The following is a 20,863-nucleotide window of genomic DNA, read 5'->3' on the forward strand; positions in this document are numbered from 1 at the left end:
AAGATAATCTGAAAGGCAAAGAAGCCAACAAAGACAGCAGCAGAGGGTGTTAATTAATAAAAAGCAATTGAACTGGGGGGAGGAGGAGGAGGAGGAGAGAGGCAAGTGTATCTTGAAACATTTAATGAGAATTATCTTTCGATGATGCGGTAACGTGAAGCAAGAAGACAAATTTGAACTTAATTCAACCAAGTCAGAAGAGCCTGCAAACAATAATAAAAAGTACGAAATTTTCGTGGGTGACCCAAGAGAGGAGTCAGTGGTTCCTGGGAGAGCACCCAGCCTACATGAACACACGTGCAGTATAACTCAATGTGCGATTTTAATAAGACTTGTATCCCAAAGGAATGTGCTGCCATGGACATGAAAATCAGAAAATGTAACTCAATACCCCCAGGTCTACAGCAATATTATAAACCAGACTGGCTGTCCTGCTGTATGTGTGCCAACCTGAGTGTGTGGCATACAGCATGTCAGAAAATGGACAGAAAGCAGCAGCAGACAGGACACAGAAAGCAGAGCAGCAAATCAGCTAGGGAGCAGAAAGCAGATCTGCAGACTAGGCAGGAAATAGAGGGCAGAAAACAGGAAAGGTAAGCAGATTAGGCACGGGAAGGGAATCAGAGTGGCACTCAGGGAGCATGGGGATAATTTGTGGCAAAATGGTTGACCCCCACTATTACAAACACGTCAGTTTTACAGAGCTAGAAAGTCATTAAACTTACCTTTTCTATTGCTGCATCGTGGATAGGAAGTTCCTCTGAACTAGGAAACAAAGAAAAAGCTCTTATTAGTCCTGCTTAATCATGGCCCAAATTCATCATCACCATACATTCAAAATCCCCATCGCTGCAGTAGTTGTATGTAGCAACTGAACCATCAGCAGAGTTCCTGCAGGTAATCACAACTGTATGCAACAAGGCTGACAATCTGTTTGCACTAAAGAAGTCCTGAGGTTTCAAAGAACAAAACAGGCCTCTAGATAAAAAGGAAATAGTCTAAACCAGGGGTGCTCAATCTGGCCTGCAGAGCTGTGTCACCCAGCCACAGGGCTTCCCATGAGTCCAAAAATTTGGCAGCAGTGGTGCAGTGGCAGCTTTAATGCCCACTCCCCTGCTGCTAAACATCCAGACTCCTATGTCCTAGGTTGGGGCAGCTCGGTGCGCAATCTGGGCACATGCGGTGGGACAGTGTGAGGCAGGGTCGGGGCATGCCAGGCCTGATCCAGGCAGTGCAAAACAGGGTTCAGGCAGCACTGGGCAGGTCAGGAGTCAGGTGCCAGCCATGCTGATCCAGCCACAGCCCAGCCATGTGTCATTCATGCGGCCCAAAGGAGCAAAAGGTTGAGAACCACTGTTGTACACCAACATCGAGTAACAGAGTTGCTTTAAGAAGATAAAACTCACTTTCTATTGGAAAAAGGTACTTTTCCCACAATGGAAACTCCCAGCAGAACACATTTTGAATTCATTGCCTTCTCTCCAGATGTACACAGTGCAGTTTCAAATAAGTAAAGCCTTTCTGATGAAGTGTTTTTCACACAAGTAAATATTTTCATCTTTGTTCTGTCTTAAAAGACTAGCTATTTCTAAAATAAAGCTTCTGGCAATCCTTACTCCATTCCATATGGTTTTCAATCAGCAACATTTCTGTTGAGTCTATTACTTTGAGCTAAAGCATCCACCGTATAGAAAGGTTTTTCCTCTTCGCTATTTTACTCAATAACGCGACTCAAGAGGGCTTGAAGAGTCTCAGCTACAGGGGAAAGCTCCATTAATTCAACAGCCTAGAAAACTCACTCTGATAGTGGGGAAAAAACCATGTCGGACATTCAGTAGGTTTCTAACATACAGCTTAGGTTAGCCAGCTTCCAGGTTTTATTCAATATGTACATTTTGCAGGACTCCAATTTACTCCATGCCCTCTCGCTCAAAGGAGGAGGACACAACTTGGTCTCAAATGATGTTCCCTTCCTCTGTATGCAGCAGCTTCAGCTTTTGCAGAATTCAAGATGGTGGTTTACAACAGCCTGTGGCACAGCTCAAATTAGAGTCCAACGGACAGACAGCCCTCTTCATTATGCCTGCAGTCAATACTGAACCAAAGAACACAGAATCTGACACAAAGTGGTAAAGTTGCATATGGTTGCACACGCTTCATGTAAAAGATTCTCAATTTTCAAATCTGCGGAGCACCTTTGCACTTGATACTGATGATATTAATACAAACCTTACCCCAGGCAACATATTCCATGAAGTTTGCTTGTTTAGGTCACACAGCTTACACCACACAGTAAAAACCTATCTTGAAAGCCTGAGCAATGCATCTTTTAAACAATGAACTTAGGCCCCCTCTACACATGCAGGTAAAGGTGAGATAGGATCGAATGCACTGTCCATGCAATTGCACCCTCTGCCATGCCACATGTGCAAAGCAGGAGGCGTGATTATGGGATTGTGCATGAGAACCCACTGAGCCTCACTGCCAGAGGGACTGGGCTCCTGCTGCACTGGCTAGAAGCAGGCTCCTGCAGCTGGGAGGCCCCTCTGCTGATGGGGCTCCCCCCTTGCACCCCCACAGCCAGGAGAATGCAGAGGCTACAATCTCCCAGCCATGGGTGTACTCTACAAAATCCCCACAGCTGGAGGTTGCAGCTGCTGTGATCTCCCACGTGTAAGGCACCCCACACACCCCTGGTGCCGGGAGCTCCAGGCAGCTCCCCACACCACACTGCCAGGACCCAGAGTCCACAGCTGCCAGGTGCTGCTTGAGCCAAGAGTCCGCTCAGCTGCTGGACTCTCAGCCCTGGCTGCACCCCATGCACAACCAGAACTGAGTCCCGTCAGCTGCAAGAACTCTCCGCCTCAGCAGCCGCAGGCACTGCTGCAGTCTCCCAGCACTGGGAGTGCATGGAGTGCCCCCACACCGGAGAGATCACAGCAGCTGCAATCTCCCAGCCATTGCCTGGAGCACTCCAACATCTGGGATGCTGCAATAGCTGCAATCTCCCAGCCCCAGGGGTACACTGTGTGCCCCAGCAGCTTGAGACTGCAGCAGCTGTGGTCTCCCCGCCCTGGGAAACTGCCTACACATGCAAATTAAAGCTAGACAGAAACTAGCTATAATGTTACTGCCCAAAAATGTGTAATTTTATAGCTGGTTGGACCTTTTTAAGGTGCCATAGTTAACTGGCACATGTGCAGCTAACCAGGTTATTGCATAATACATGTAACACGTAGAGGGCCCTTAGGGTGTGGACAGACATAACACTTAACATGTTCTGAATACACTTTCAACTGCAAAAGTCTAGAGATGAGGGCCACTTAAGAACAGTTTCAGCTTCCTGGAATGTTTTAAAAGCACACCAGGAAAATCAAGTACTACTTTGAGAGCCAGTCTTCTGCGAGCCAGCTCAGTGTTACGTGGGGCACAGGGCATTCTGCCTAATGTCTGGTCAGCAGGGCTGACCCTGGAGGGGTACGGGGCCCCCTTAACACTGCGCAGGGCCTGTGGGACCCCCACAAAGCCAGGTCTCCCCCATGCTGGGGAGGGAGTCACCGCACTTTTTCTGCAGCACAGGGGGGGCCACCATCACCAGGTGGGCCCCGCAGGAGGGGCCATGGCCACTCTGCCTGGCTCTGCGGGGCCCCCCAAAGTGTGAGACCTGGGACAGGTGCCCCAATTTGCTGTACCCTAGGGATGGTGATGCTGGTCAGCCATCCAAAAATCCTCAGCTGCATCACTACTCACCCCACAAAATCCATGCAGGCAACTCTAGGATGCAGCCAGAACTCGACTGCCCGAAGATCTACTGCATACAGAATAGGGGTAGGGAAGCGGAAAGCCTCAACCTCGGCTTCTCTTCCCTGGTAGGGACCCTGGTTGGGGCCCAGACTTTCCTGGGGAAGGGTGGGAGTGGAGGGGCTTCGGGTGCTGTGTGACCTCCTGCTTGTAGTGCCGGAGAGGGCTTGGTGTTCTGGTGGCCAACACCCACCAAGAACCCAGCTTTTTTTGTTCCTCCAAGACCTAGTCTGGAAACTCAGTTTTGCTTCCCTGCTATGGACTGTGGGTCGGGTGGGGAGCAGCAGTGACAGCCTAGACGCGGGGGACAAGAAAGGTCCTCCCAACACCTGCCTACCCCTCCTCCTGGCACCCACCGGAGCTTGGGACCCCTCCCCACCACCACCAAGATCCCGACCAGGGAAATGAAATGGGCACGGTGACTTTCCAAAGCAGAGGGAGGCCCCCAGAGACCCCAACCCCAAGAGCCACAGGCAGAGTGTCTCAGTCTCCCCCACCCCAGCACCTGGTAACCCCTCCAAAGCCTGCCCAAAATGGGCTTGGGACCCCACAGGGCAGGGTCTGCAACAGAGAAGTGAAATTAGTTACATGCTTTCTGGGGCAGGTCTTGTAAAAAAAAAAAAAAAAAAAAAAAGCAGTTCTTGGGGGGGCCTTGGAGTACCCAAGTCCCCTGAGCACCATGAGCAGGGGGCTATACAGCCCCTGACACCCTTCCAACCTACCATGTTCCTGTCCCCTATGAGCCTGGGACCCTGATGAGGGGCATGAGGGGGGACAGCCCAGCCCCAATTCAGCTGCACCAAGGGTAGGGCAGAGAAGCCCCTATCCAGTCACATGCGGCTTCAGGATTTGGCATCAGGGGAAGAGTGGCAGCATTAATTCCTACTGCTCCCTCATGGCCAGATTTCCTGACCTGTGGGGAGCCTCGCAGCTCAGATGCCATGGCTCCATAGGCTATGTTTGCCCCGAAGGCCTGGAATTAAGCATCCCTAATCTAACCTGTTCAAAAGAGTCAACTACCTTACGGATTACTTAGTAGAACTGTGTGCACTCGGTTACCACAGGTTTCTCCATATATCTCAAACTAACCTATACTGAAAGCAGATATTCCAAGTCTTCATTGTGACCTAAAGAAAAATATCGCAATTTTTTTTTTTTTTTTTTTTTTTTACAAATAAACAAAATATCTGCCCAAACTGGTCATTCTATGGTGTGAAAAGGTTTAGATCTTCATTTAGAAAGAAAAAAAATTAAAACCCTTGCTTTTGGTTCTTTAAATCAGTGGTCTCCAAACTTTTTTGATCGTGCACCCCTATCAGTAAAAAATTTTTGGGTATGCACCCCCAATATATGTATATTTATATTCACGCACCCCTATCAGTAAAACATTTTTGAGCACACACCCCCAATATAGGTATATTTATATAACTACAAATATAAATAGAAGTTCTAATATTTTCTTCCCGCACCCCAATGGATAGTCTTGCACACCCCCTGGGGTACATTCACCCCACTTTGGAGACCACTACTTTAAATCACCATGTTCATTTGGACCCAGAGACCATACAATTCCCACGTGGCTTGTGCAGTTGCAGACAAGGTTTGCCAGCACTGGGAGATACCGCCTCATTTGGATGGCAGTATCCATACAGCACAGTAACTCAGTCTGCATAGCCTTATGGATTATGCACTTTCCCACGTAAGAAACTCTCTTGGTGCCAACGCACATCACCACTGACAGCATGTAAGACAACACTCTGAAGACACCATATTCCTACAGATCTCATGTAAGACAGTGATTATACCACTGTGTGTCTCTCTTCATGTCCTGATTGGTCATGGAGGCTTATTCACTCTGCTGCATCTGAACAATATTGCCATACTTTGGTCCATGACACAAAATAATTCCCATTTTAGTGCCATCTGTTACAGAACCTGACTTACTCAGGAACTGAATTATGTACCCCAGCACGTCTGCACACACAAAGCCAGCTGGTCCTGATGAGCAGACAAAAGAAGGCTCCTTTCTCCTATGAAATGCACATTTCTCTGTTGATAGACTGATTTAGATAAACTGATGAACAAGTTAATCCTTTAGTGAGAGACATGAATGATAATACCCAACACTCATGCTGCATTTTTAAAAACATCCATGCTCTGCGTAAACACCAACTAATCCTCATGACACCTCTCCAAGGTGTTATTCCCACTTGAGCAATGAGAAACTGAAGCAGAAGTTAAGTGACTTGCCGAAGGCCAGTGACTCAGTAGATCAGCACTCAGCAGCAGTGGTGTAACAAGCAGAGTCGGCCCCCAAGGCAAACACTGCGGGGAAGCGGGTGGGGGGAGGGAAAGACGATACTAAGAGTGGGGAGGGGCATGGCTTTCCAAAAGCAGGGAGAGGGGCATTTGGCTTCTGCGAGCAGGGGCGCAGCAGTCTTACCCATGTCAGGAACAGCTGGACAGTCCCCAGCCCAGCTGCTGCTGCCGCCGTAACACCGTCTGCCCACTCTGGCTGTTGCTCTTAAAAGCAGCAGCAGCCACCAGAGACTGTTTTGGAGTCCCTTAACAGGTGTCCTACCAGGACATGGACTTCATGGGGGGCAGAGGCAATTCCAGCACCCCTCCTAACTGGGGCCAGGAATAGGTGCTCCTTTGCCCACACCAACTAAGTACAGACAGTCAAAAAGCCTGAGGCTGAATCCATTCAATCTTCACAGGTTAGTCTAAGCTGTGCAGACTGAACCAATAAGCAAGTGGACAGTCACTTTTGATTCCTGAAATGCAGCCACATGCTTGCAATGGCCCAGGCCAGAAGCTGGGGGAAGGACGCTAGAGTGCACCTCCCTGCTTGGCTGGGGCAGACAGCTTAAGCCAAAGCTAGCACACCAACCCTGCAAGAGGGGGTTTGCAGGGGAGGCACAAAGCATCCTAGGATGTTGTGGGACTGTGAGCTAACTTGAATCTGGAGCAGATCTAGGACAGAAGTTCAATAAACTAATCTAACCTAAATCAGTTAAGTCTGGTACTATATCCATCCAGGTATACCTTAAACCAGTTTTGGACATTTTGAAAGCAGTTTATGTACACTGAACTTCTGTTGTGTTACAGATTTGAACCAGTTTCCAATCACTTATACTGGTTTGTGTGTAATTTCTATCCCTAGCTCCCTAGTTACACTATACTCAGCAGCTCACAATTGCTAAACCTGTGCTCAGTATACTAGGTTACCTTGCCTGTTCACATATGCCCATACAGCAGGGGCGGGCAAAATATGGCCTGCAGGTAGGCCATTCTGTCTGGCCTGCAGGGCCCCTAAAAAAATTCAGAACATTAATATTTATCTGTCCTTGGTTCCTGTCAAAAATGACAGGAGTCAGGGGCAGTAGGACACAGGGGAAGCCCTGACGGGCTCCTGCAACAGCAGGGCCTGCCCATCTAGCCCCCCCAGCCAGAAACCCCATGCAGGGACCATGTGGCTCCTTGTGGCTACACCAGCATGGGAAACTCAGGTAAAAAGGGGGGGGGGGGAAGGGCAGGGAAGGACCTGGTGCTGAGCATGGGGAAGAGCAGCGTGGCCGGCATTCCCTGCTGCAGCCGCTCACAGCCTGCACAGGGCTGTCCTGAACAGGCACACGCAGCCCCGTGCAGGCTGCAAGCAGCTGCAGCATGGGGCGCTGGCCACGGGGCAGGGGCGGAGCTACTTTTCCCCATGCTCAGCTTGTAACCTGCCTTCACTGCTAGCCTGGGCCCTGCACAAGCCAGACTCGCCCGTCGGGGCTGCACTGCGGTGGCAGCAGCTGCTCAGCACGGAGGAAAGCAGGCCCTCCCCCACTTGCTGCGCCATGTTTGCTGCTGCTGCCTGCCCAGAGCTCGTGCTAGGTTGCGGTGAGGCTGCTACCACAGCCTCCGTGCTGCCCTGTACTTGGGTATAAAATGGTATTAAGCAGAATCACAAAAACATAGCTAACAGTCAACCTACTTTTCTTGTTCTCTTTTTTTTTTTTTTTGCTTTAAAAGGTTAAATCTTCTTTTTCCCAAGTTTGCGTGAAGTTACACAACAGATAAATAAGTATTGCCTACCAATAACATGAATCTGTATGTTAACATGCATGTGCTTCTTGGCTCAAAGAGACTATTTTCCTTTAAAAAGCTGTGGTGATATGCATATTTGGTTAATATGCTTTTAAATAACCACTACTTGATAGTCAGAAAGGAAGACAGAGAAGAAAGCTTTAGCCATAGAAAACTTAACATCTTCAAAAATAAGACTTTTTGGTAACAGCAAAAAAGAATTTTATTATTAACTGTGAAAAGGATCTACCACACTGTGCTGTACAGTTAGCTATATATGCAGCACATTTAGAACATACCTAGACCGTAGGGATTGACTAGGTTCAAAACTAGGGGTTCAGAGTTTCTGAGCTCAAAGCCTAGCTCAGAAACAGGTTTTGTGACATTGACCAAAACGCTCATTCCCATCAATAAAATTGGGATACCATCATCTCCCTGCCTTAAAGGTTTTGAAAGGATTAACTCATCTTTTAGAGTGCTGTGTACACTAGCATGCCAAAGTTAGGATTTATTTTTGAAGATCTGTGTGAGAGGGGAGAGAGGAGAACATACTCCTGGAGAAGGCGAGTATTGATTAGCTCTGAAGTAATGAGTGGATTGAGATCCTTGAGTCAATCCTAGCCTCTGCAGTAGCAGGTACAGGTTCACATACATTTTTCAAAATAATTGGTAAAGAGAGGGTTACATTGCTTGTAGTGAATATCATAAATGCTAACAATGCTTTACCGTGCTTGACAACATTATGACCAAAGGTATGTGGATTTGGTCATTACTGCAGTGAGCAACAGACTGTAATTAGCAGGCTCCAGTATCAGGGACAATCTAAACACATTTCCATATTACAAAAGAAAAAACAAAGTATAAAGCTTAAGACTGCACTTGTATACAAGCTTACACACAAATCCATGATTATTATTTACAGTGTAATTTTCTTTGAGCAAACAGCTTCCTCTATATACTTGAGAGAGATAAAAGAAAAGACACCTTCCACTGTCTCATATTATCTAAAACACCCTAAGGTTTATAACAAAATTTCACTGTCAATTTAGCTCAAAACATGTACTTTAAGAATGGATACCTTCCCTTCCTTGTAATTCAGAACTTCAATTTGGGGAACCCCAGATTTAAAAACCTCAAATCTGAAGGGATACTTGATGAGCTAAAAATCAGTTCTTGTACACTTACACTTCCTAAAACCTTAACTCCAAATCCTAAAAGGGTCGAGTCAATCTTTCACATGTCTAAAGCACATAAAAACAATGAACCGCACAAAGATAGTTATAGGGGTTTTGGGGGGGGGGGTTGGGTTTTTTTGTTGTTTTTTTGTTTGTTTGTTTGTTTGTTTTTGGGGGGTTGTTTTTGTTTTTTTTGTTTTCGTTACAGGCAGGCAGCCTAAAAGTGCCAAGATTATCCAATATCCTTGTGGAAAAACTGAAAGATTGTGGGCTTAACTGTTCAACAGTTCAGCGAGTGGAAAACTGGCTGCATGGTAGGACTCAGTTCTCAGGAACGGATCTGTGTCATCCTGGCAAGAAGTGGCTGGTGGTATCCCTCAGGGGTCCATGCTTGAACTGGTGCCTTTCAACATCTTTATCGATGATTTGGACATGAGGGTAAAAAGCTCACTGGCCAAGTTTGTGGATGACACCAAATTATCAAAGAGTGTGGCCATGCCAGAAAACAGGTTGCAAATACAAGCAGGCGTGGACAGGCTGGAGAGCTGGGCAGACCGGAACCAGATAAAGTTTAACACGCTGAAGTGTAAAGGGCTCCATCTGTAGGCAAACAATCCCCAACATACCTACAGGCTCGGTGGCGACGTTTTGACTTGTACCACAGCCAAGAGGGACCTGGGGTCACGATTGATCATCTCATGAACATGAGCCCGCAGTGCAATGCTGTGGCCAGGAGGGCAAACACCACACTGGCATGCATTAACCGCTGCATCTCATGCAAAACTAAGGAAGTGATACTCCCACTCTACTCCGCACTGGTGAGACCACAGCTGGAGTACTGCGTCCGGTTCTGGGCACCACACTTTAACAAGGACGTGGAAAAACTTGAGAGGGTCCAGAGAAGAGCCACCTGTGTGATCAGAGACTTACAAGACAAGCCATACGAAGAGAGGCTGAGGGACTTGGGCCTCTTCAGCCTACAGAAGAGAAGACTGAGAGGGGACTAGGTAGCAGCTTATCACTGTATCAGAGGACTACATCAAGAACTCAGTGAACAACTGTTCACCAAGGCACCCCTGAGGAAGACCAGGAGCAATGGATACAAACTCCTGGGAGGCCACTTCAGGCTCAATTCCAGGAAAAACTTCTTCAGTCAGGGCATCCAGACTGTGGAATAAACTCCCTCCAGTGGTGGTGCAATCGCCTGCCCTGGAAATCTTCAAAAGGAGACTGGGCAGTCATGTCTCTGGGGTCACTTGAACCAGCTGTCTTTTCCTGCCAAGTGCAGAGGGACTGGACCTGATGATCTACAAGGTCCCTTCCAGCCCTAACAATCTATGAATCTATGCATCTATGAATTTCACCTACAACACAATTGTTATCATCTAAAAATGTCATCAAAATACCTATAGCCCTCTTGACAAGAATAGGCTCAGATTTCCTCCTCCTGATCGTTCACCACCACTTCTATGCATCATTTGTCCTGGCTTTTTCTCATCCTACAGTAGTGTGCAGCATTATCAGTAGAGTCTGTAACAGATTTGGGGTCTTGTACGCTGAAAGATGCTTGCTGCACACATCCAAAGCTTACTCCACTTTTATTTTTAAAACAGTCAACTTCAAATGTTAATATCTGTTCATTTTAAGAAGTCAATACTCCTTTAGTGCTAACCTGTTTGTAGTGCCCAACATGAGCAAACGCGATCTGGTTATACATGAAAACACATGGACCACCAGAAAAGCTTCAAACATACAAAATGCTGCAACAGAACAGTACTTTGGAAAGAGGGATTTAATTTTGCATGCAAAATCTCTAGATGGGGCAAGCACCTTTTGGAACAGCCAGCTCCCTTCTCTCATGTCAGGCTGTAAACACACAGGAGGTCAAGCTCCTGCATTTGTGATGCATGTCTGTCATATTCAAAAAGGAAAATGGATTTGCTGCCGATACAGATTTTTTTTAAAGCATCTGAGACAACACAACAGCTAATTGCAAAGTATATGCTGCAAGTATTTTGCAGGGAGGCAACAGCGGTAAAAATTTCAACACAACGAATTTAATACAGCACTTCAAGATGCACCAGCCTACTGAATACTAAGATTTCCTAAAGATGACTACAGAAAAGAAAGAAGCAGGGCAGGAAAAAGCTGCGCCAAAGCAACTACCATTACACAAAGCACTAGAACACTCACAGAAATTTGGGAGTGGAGATGCCGGGGCTAAAGAAATGACTAACCATTTAGTGGAGTTTGTAACTCTGGATGAGCAGCCGTTTTCCATCATAAACAATACCGGATTCCCCCATTTCATTGAACGGAGCCTTGTTACACACTGTCCAAAAAGTTTATAGCTGAGACTGCACTGCCAGAGCTGTGCAGTGTTGTTGTAAAATGCATACAGATGCTGGTGGAAGATGATGATGCATCAGCACTCAGCTTTATGACTGATATTTGGAGATCTGATGTGTCACCTATGTCAATGCTGGGTTTAACTGCACAGCGGATAGACATGAATTACAATTTACAGAGGGCAGTACTACAAGCCCAGGAGTTCAGTGGTTCCCATATAGCTGAGGCTATTTCATTGGTGTTTGACAAGATGTTTGCAGCATGGAAAATCCCAAAGACAAAAGTTCATGCCATTATCAGAGATAACGCCAGAAACGTAGCAAAGGCAATGCAAGACTTCGGCGTGCCAAGCTTACCTTGTGTAGCACATACAATCCAGCTTGTTGTGAATGACGGTGTGTGTTACGACAGCGCAGCATATCTGACATACTGGCTATCAGATGGAAAATTACTGGGCACTTCAAGCACTCTCCATGGGCCTATTCTTGTCTTCAAGGGGTGCAGACTGAGCTCAGAATACTTCCCAAGAGGTTACAGCAGGACGTACAGACAATGCGGAACAGCACTTACTATGTGTTCAAAGCCGTTTGGAGCAGAAGCGTGCATATAGAGCAGGGGTGAGCAAAATGCAGCCCGGGGGCCAGATGTGGCCCACCAGGCCATTCTATCCAGCCCGTGGGGCACCTAAAAAATTTAAAAAATTAATATTAATCTGCCCTGGGCTGCCCATCATGCGGCCCTCGATGGCTTGCCGAAACTCAGTAAGTGGCCCTCTGCCCAAAATAACTGCCCGCCCCTGGTGCAGAGCGTACGCAGCTAACTATGAACTCCCTGCAACTCTCACCATAGATCAGTGGGGGGGTGATGGATAAAGTAGTGCTAGCTCTAGCGCCTTCTGAAGAACTAACAAGCGAACTGAGTTCATCCTTGGCCTCTGCTTCTAATGTCATCTGATTTCATCGTAGCTTTTAAAAAGGTTATTGAGCAAAGTTACAGATTCAGACCTTGGAATTAAAACTATGAAAGTTACTTTGCTGGAAGCCATGAAAATGCTTTGCTGAAATGGAATCGGAGCCTCTCTACGGCCTTGCAACGCTGCTGGATCCAAGATACGAGGACAGGTACTTTACGGATAATAACAAAAAGCTGCTGGCTACACAAATGTTGGTGACATCTGGAAAAAAATGCAAGCCGATAGGAATGACACAGAATAGACAGAACCCGCCACAAAGAAATCAAAGGAAGCAGATGACAAGCACTACACAACCAAGCTCCCTGTCTTTGATGTATGATGAGATGTTGGAGGAAAGTACCTGTGGGGTAGAAACTGATAGGGGAAAGAGCAGTGCAACACTTCAGAAACATACCTATCTGAGTGAGCCCACGCTTCCAAGAAGTACAGAAAAACTGAAATACTGGGAGAGCGACAATGGGTGATTTCCCATTTTGGCTGAAGCTGCACGGAAATTTCTCTCTGCCCCCTGTGGCAGTGTTGAGGGAACGGCTGTTCAGTGCAGCTTCAACACGCTGTGGATGGAAGGAGGAACCGACTGATGTGCAAACAAGCAGAAATGTTGCTTTTTGCAAGAAAAACCTTCCGCTTACCCACTTGCTATGTTCAAGTTATGAGTAAGCAATGAGGAAAGTATAAACGTGTCTTTTTTTTTTTACTTTACGAATGCTGTAAATAATTTATTATTACTACAATGGTTTCTACTACTACAAACTGTACCTGAAAAATTTCTTGTTTAGAATTTTTATGTCTTGATCTGCGTTTCTTGCAGGTTTATTTTGAAGCCAAAATTGCTATGATTATGCCATTTTTTCTGACTTGGTTGGGGTGATTTTTATTTTAAAAAATTGAATATCGAGTTTTATAATGACTTTGCTGTCAAATGAATCATTATGTAAGTGTATAAAGTTTATTCAGCAAACTACCATTTTAAAAAAGTTAAAGTTAATATGTGTTTGTTTTTACTTAGCTACGAAACGCGAGCGTGTGAGAGAGAAATGTGAAACAAACAAACAAAAAAAGGTTTATTTACGTCAGTAGTTTATAATGCCTCGCACTATTACTAAATAATCTGTTACCGGATCAACATCAGCCAATATGGTTGGTTAATCAGTACACCCTTTCTGTTTTGTTTAAATGTACTATTGAGCTCTGAAAACACAGAAGGTCCTTTTGTATGACAAAACTAATTTTGAGATCCATTCTGGTTATGAGCTGCTGTCTTGGCTTTACAAGCCTTGGGTAGACATTAAACAGCAGTAGTATCATCTCCAGACCACCTGGACCTGCATCTGGTTGGACAGTCTGGTAAATTTTATTCTAAGTAACAAACAGCAAGGAAGGAAACTAGTTCAATGAAATAAACAATGCATTTTTCAAAAGATTAAATTTACTACGAACAGACCCTTCCACTCCTCCAGCCTTGTTTTCAGTTACATAACTTAGTTTTACCCTACACCCAAAGTCACTGGAACTTTGTTACTGGCTTCAACAAAAACAGGAGTGAACTATTAACTTCTATACAAAGTTGTTAATGCTGGCATATTTCAGCATTGGTTTTAGGAGATTAAAAGCAGCTACTTGGGAGTTTCATTAAAATTCACAAACAAGTCAAAGCAATTAATTAGTATGTTGAACAGATAAGCCTATGCGCTATTCCATAGCATAGCAATTAGAAAATATGCTGCAAGGGGAAAAAAAAATCCAGGGCTGGCAAGGAGATATACTGTATGAGATTTTGTGAACTACATTTTTTTTAAATTATTTGCTGAATGGTGCCAATATGCACAGCACTTCACAATACTAAGAACATATGGTACTAATTGAGAAGAGCCTAAAATCAAAGTAAAACAGAAAAAGATTAAAGTAACATATACTGATTTTTCACATTCAGTTCAGTCTCAAAATAGTGAACTTTCATAAAATTACACTATTACTTTCGAAAAAGAAACTGCAACTTAACATTATCCCTCAAAACAAACATATGTAGGAAATTATTACATTTCTTTTGTTGTATAATTAAATCCAAGATTTCCTTAGATCCTTAGCAAGCCACATTCTGAATGCAGCCTTTAGCACTGTAAGACTGGCGTCAGATGATTTTTCAGAAGGATTATAATACTAAATAATATATGGGAAACGCTAATTGCATGTCACCCAAGTTATTCTGACATGAACCTCCAGATAAGCATATCAGGGTAACAAAAATATGTCATCTCTTTACATACCAAATGTCTTGAACAGAGGTCATTCAGCTCAGAATTGACTTCAACATTGTAGAGAGCCAAAAAAACACAAGCAACATACAGAACACACCTCTTACCAATGCTGTTCATCGCCATTCAAGATTTCCTTAACCATGTATGCACAGTGCTTTTATCAGGGCTGAACAATAGGTATTATGCAGATCAGTGATGCTGTGTATTATTAACAATCCAAGATAGAGATTTAGAACATGAAAGGACAGCTTCATCTATGCTAAAGTTCAGGGGTACACTCTATCAGCCTTCAAGATACAGTGTTCTGTCTAGCAATTTAAATATACAATTAAAATTGTATTATTGCTAAAATCTTCCTCTCAATTTTCCTTTCAACACTTCTCTAGTGATCAGCCGAAATGTAGCATCATCAGAGCATCAAGCATTTTCAGCTGCTCAGAGACTCACTGGTTCCTTTTAGGAAAATCTTGTTTTCCACCAACTGACCTTAGGTTGCACTGCATGTCCTGAGCCATCCAGCTACAACCAGTGTCTGGACAGCAACCCTTGATGATGACATGCAAAAATCCTACAGATAACTTGTGAGGAAACGCATCTGGTAATGCTAGAGAGTTACATATGAGGAGTGACAATCTCAAACAAAATACATGAAATACAATTTTTATTTTTTTTTTTTACAAGAATTACCAGATATTAAAGACAAACCTAACCGCTGTGGTTCCATTAGAATATAGTTTTGAACTTAAAAAAATGTAACTGGTGACTTTGCACCTACATCACAGAAGCTGTTCATATAAACATACAGCTTCTCCTGACATGGCAAGTTTACCTGCTTTAGTACCGCATTCTGCAATCTGATTTTCAGGAGTGGACCCTTATCAGCTTCAACAGCATCCTCCATGCATTTAAATAATGTGGCTCTTGCTCTGCTCGACCAACCGACCGACAGACCAACGTTGGCCCCAGTTCTCCTTTTAGAACCACCTAACTTCATACAGAATTGGGCATTAGCTGTGGACTTTTCTGCAGGGCCTGTTTGTAAAGATATTCCATTTTTTGAAAAGTGGGCTTCTGGACTGCAGAGGACAGAAGGTTGTTTTCAGCATGTGGAAGCCAGACTGTGACCGTATTGTAAGTAGGTTTAAAATATTTTATGGTTAAATAGTTAAGTTGTTAAATGCAAGCACTCTGTGACTGAATATTACCATCACAAGGTATGAGGAGTGAATGGATTTGAGAGCAGCCAGAAGATCTCAGCAGGTTTCACACGCCTAAACATACTGACATCAGCAAAAAATTAAGACTGCCAGCAAAATTATGGTTTAAAGGCAACAGGGAGGAAACATGGAAATGTTTCAACACAAGTTCTTGTTGCACGTGACTACAGTCAAGACAGAGGCAACAGGTGGTGCCTGAAACCTGTTCTTTTCACAACTGGTAAATGTTGGAGTGATGGGGTAGCCATGATAGTCCAGGAAAAAATGCAAGACACAAGGATTTATGCAAGTGATGTCTTCTATTGGACAAACTGTATAGTTGGGAGGGACCTGGACAAGCTTTTTGTTACCAAAGACTTGAGAAAGGTATTGTTATACCCAAAAACTTGTACATGCTCCTCCCAAATATATTACTGATCCAATAAAAGACATCACGCACAAAAATCCTTTTTACTACTGCAGCTCTACATGTAACTAATGATTTTACTAACAGTACTGAACCTGATAGGGTCCCAGCAGACTTTCAATTTTATTTTGTACCAAAAGGAAAAAGTGCCGAGGGACATGTTACAGACTAGAAGCAGCTCAAGTGCTAGTCTGTCAATTTTGCCATCCTGAAAAAACCCTAAGGAGAAACAGATTGAGGGTGTCCTGAAGAGATGGAAAGGCTTAAGTGTTTTGGCAACAGATTCCAAGGAAAGTTCAAGAAATGCCCTGCAAATCCACAAGCCTAGAAAATAGGCAAATTTGCACTATTGGCTTCAATTAAAAGTAAGCACAGAAAGCAAACAAACATCATCAACAAACCGAACATCATCAAGGACTGTACTGGACAGTAAACAAACCGTACATCATTAAGGACATCACAAGAAGCAAACCATACAAAGAAAGCCTATTCTGAGAGATTTTCTCCCATCAGAATAGAAAGGTAACATAAAAAAAAAAAGAGGAGCATCCTGAATGCTGCCCTGCTAACCCTGAAAGAGCCAAACACAGAAGCCCAGATCCACAAAGGCATTTAAGGGTGGCAGCCAGCACGCAGCAGAATTCCCAGTTCCCTATATAACGCACCAGGGGAGAGTCACGTTAGGCTGCTAGACACAGATTTACAACCCTCAGCACACTGGGTTGTCTTAAATAGCCAACAGGATGTGCTGCAATAAGGAATTTCTGTAATGTTCTCACAGACACAGGCAACAGGTGAGAAGGGATCCAAGCTTGAAACCCTCTCACTGGCCTTCCAGGTTGCCTCTTTGGGCATAAACGACAGACAAACATGGTTGAAGAGAATTCAGTGGTCCCCACCCCTAGCTGTTAGAGGAGTCAAAAAGAAAAGTGGCAAGCCTGGGTTCAATGTCCTCCACTTGAAGTGTATCAAACATGTCTCACTTTAGAAGAGTGCCATGTACTACGCCAGGACAGCAACTTAGAGACTAACTGGCTCAGAGAGGAAAAAGCTTCTTATAGGCAGCCTGTTCTGGCAGAGGTTATCAATGGACATTGCCATCACCCGGTCTACACTGGACACTGCCCTGCTTCCTGCCTGACTTCAGACTAACACAGCTAGCTACCTATAGATGACCAATTTAAAGACTAGGTGAGAGGAGGGGAACTCAAATCCTGGTGTTGAAACTGTAACACCATGCAGCCAAGAATGAAAGATTCGTAATGCCAGTGAGAAAGTGTATGCGTCTAGGGCAGTCACTCAGGTAAAGTCGTCCTGTGTTCTGGTCCCTGCTCTCAAGACAGCTTATGCATTTTGCACCAAATGGTCATTCACTAGATATCATGTACCCAGACAGTTAGAACAGACAAACTCTTAAAAGGGAGCTTCGGGAAAGGAAAAAGAGTGGCCACTGACTAATTCTTCACAGTATTTGTGACCACATTTCAGTTTGAGAAGCAAGTGCAATAACCAGTATTACCAGCAAAGGAAAGACAAAGAGCTGTGGCATGCACATCGAGGTACAACACTGACTCCCAACAAGGTCCCCATGACCCCCTGGGAAGTCATACGATCCTTTTAGGGGTACCATGCAATATTAACGCTGTTAGGAGTACAAACACCTACACATGATTCACAAGATAAACTCAGACATTTCAAACAGGAGTCCACCCGATCAAAACCATTCTGACCTGTTGTGGTCTTTGTGAGTTCTTCGCAACAGGAAAACTGCTCTATCATTTTTCCATATTCAAGAAGTGAGTGTAATCTAAAAGGCGGGATTTTCCCAGGTGTGTCTCAAGTCTAATAAGGTCAAGAATCACAAGGACAAAAGTTTAATATGTATATATGGAAAGAGAAATATATGCAAGATAACTGCTATGTACGAGTGAGTGTGTGTTCATTACCCACCATTGTGAAAAGCAGGGGTCCTCACCTGGAAGGGACAGAATATAAAATGGATGAAACTTATACCAGGTTCAACATATTGCTGTGTTATCTAATGTTTAAATAAAGCTAAAATTTAATTGTTAAATACAAAGCTCTCCATGCCTTAACATTGGAGCACCACAGCAATTTCACAATTTGAAAGGTCATTAATATCACTGTTCTCTGTGCCTCCACGGTTTAAATAAGCAGTAAATCTAGCTGAATAAATTTTTAAACAGGAGTCATAAGACAAAATTATAAAGAAAATGGCTTAACCTGAAGCGTGTATGGAGCACTCATAAATGTTTACTATATTGTTAGTCATGTTTGGATGCTGTCATCTGTAATCCTTCAAAGGCTGTAATTAAAATATTCTTTATTAAAAAAAAAAAAATCACAGAGTGCTTTGAAAGAAAAAATGGATCTTCTCAAATGCTAATAAAATGAATCTTGAAATGTTTTTTGCATTTCAATTACTAAACTAAAAAAAAAAAAAAATAGAAATCCTTCCAGCATTTCTCATTTTTTAAAAAATATCCTAAGCGCATGCATGGTAGGTTAAAAAAGGCCAAAAGGTTAATTGGAGCCCAATTTGCTTTTTAACAGCATTTCCCAACAATTTCGCTGGTGCTGATTAGCAATGTATAATTCTAGAGTAGAGTCTGTCTTGAAAAATGCATCACATTTTAAGGCTGAATTTGTGGTGTGCCGTACGTGAGGTTGTGTTAAGGGTTTATAGTGAAAGTTCTAATCTCAGGAGGAAAAAACACTCTGTGAGAAAGATAAAATGGCATATTAATGGATTTAATACAAAAGATAATAAAAATAAAAGAAAGACAGACACAATCTCCAAGGTTAGAGTTGCACTTTTTTAAGGTCTTGCCTTCGGCAGCTGCAGGACGGACACTACTATGGCTTCCCCAGGGAGGGAGGAGTCAAGTCACCATCCTGACAGACAGGCCTGACCCTGCCTCACAGACGGCTGAGAAACCAAAAGGAATGACAGCCAGCTTGGAGGACAGCTAGAAATACCACTATTTTAATAAAATCTGAATTCATAATCCATCTGTGTTGGGGCAAAAAAAAAAAAAAGGTATAGATCTTTCTGCACATCTTTGTGCCACTTAATGAGTCCATTAGTCCCTAAGTTGGCCTAGAAATTGAATGACATTGGTTATATGTCACCATGAAGTATTGCTTTTCGACCTTCCCTAACAATCTTAGTGTTCAAGCTATTACAGCTCTGGCATCCAGATTTATTTACATCTGCTTCCAAGATCAATGAAGTTGAAATTAAAATTCTTCCATTTTTATTCTCTCTTTCCTTGATACAACAACCGCAGCAGCCTCGCTCTCCTCCAAGTTACATTCTGCACAACTTGCACATGCCTCCCTGTACCTCACAAACACATTTGGTTTCCGAGAGCAGTCAGAGACCAATCCTATAAACCCAGTGAATCCCAAAGGGTGGCCCGGAGCACACAAAAGTGTGCCGGCAGATCCTCCTGCGTGAGGAGGTAAGTGTTCTTCTCCCCGGTACAGCACCATGCACCTGCCCAGCTACTCCAGCAGCATCTGTGGTTGCTCCTCTGGGGACTACTGCCTTCCCCACCGCCAAGCAGCCCCTTGGCTAGCCCCACAGGCTCCCAGCAGTACACTCTGCTGCAAGCGCTGCAGCTGCATTTTGCAGCCCGGCTTGTCCCCTCCACTCCTTTGCAGCAAGGACGACCAGGAAGGGGCAGACTATGGAAACAGTAGGGTGAGGTCCTGGCCCCGCTGCCCTAAAATGGCCCCAGGTAGGGTCAGTGATTCTCAACATGCTATATATGAAACAGTTATATATTTGTGATAATTTTCCAGGTACAGAATCGAATTATTGGAGGTTTGCCCCCAATCTGTCCCTCTCCCACTGCTATAGCAGGGACAATAAGAGTCAGTGCTGAGGGGGACTGAACATAATGGCCACTGCCATATGTCTCTCTCAGACAGGCTACAGCAAACCTATTCTTGGGGTAGGTTCCCATCAGCATTTCTGGCACCAGGGGAGGGTGTTGGACTTACTCGGGCCTTTCCAAGTGCTGCCCTGCTACTGCAGTACCTCGAGGCCCAATGCTCTCTCCCCCTTGGGGAAGCAACTGCCTTTTTCATTTTTTTTAAGGGCTGCACAAAAGAAAAATAAGAGGTTCCCATTAACACGTTTGCTCAATATAGGGCATGTATTTGATAGTCATACTCAGTGTTGACTGCATTGTACCAGTTTCATAGCTGCTTTCCATTACTAAAAACATGCTGCTTTTAAAAGCAGGTTAATGATAGTCTATGTACTTAATGAGGTTTCCTTGAATGCAAATGAAAGACAAGGGACTTTATTCCACATGCTAATTGGACAAAAACACATCATTTTTATTTGAGTAAATATGGTAGTTTAGGATGGTTTGGATAGGGATGATCCTGCCTTAGGCAGGGGGTTGGACTAGATGACCTCTCAAGGTGCCTTCCAGCCCTACTTCTCTATTACTCTGTGACTCCTTTTCAGATGTGAGAACGTAGTGTGTTTGTTAACTACTTTAATCTGGAAAATCCTGTGTTCCAGGTATCAAAAGCTTGGTAAACGTTCCTTTAGTCTCTGGCCTGGATGAACA

At 44.2% G+C, this 20,863-nt stretch overlaps 1 protein-coding gene across 6 annotated transcripts in view; it reads right to left on the reverse strand.

The window, feature by feature from the left end:
- Positions 1 to 20,863, reverse strand: part of USP6NL (USP6 N-terminal like) — a 205,225-nt gene that overhangs the window by 70,007 nt on the left and 114,355 nt on the right. For all 6 annotated transcript variants that reach the window (XM_090041766.1, XM_090041769.1, XM_090041768.1 and 3 more), the window contains exon 4: positions 726 to 765. In XM_090041766.1, the coding sequence (XP_089897892.1) occupies positions 726 to 765 (40 nt within the window). The remainder of the gene's footprint in view (positions 1 to 725; positions 766 to 20,863) is intronic.

The sequence above is a fragment of the Crocodylus siamensis genome, chromosome 4 (assembly GCF_052110815.1).
Source record: "Crocodylus siamensis isolate JL-2025a chromosome 4, ASM5211081v1, whole genome shotgun sequence".
NCBI lineage: Eukaryota > Metazoa > Chordata > Crocodylia > Crocodylidae > Crocodylus > Crocodylus siamensis.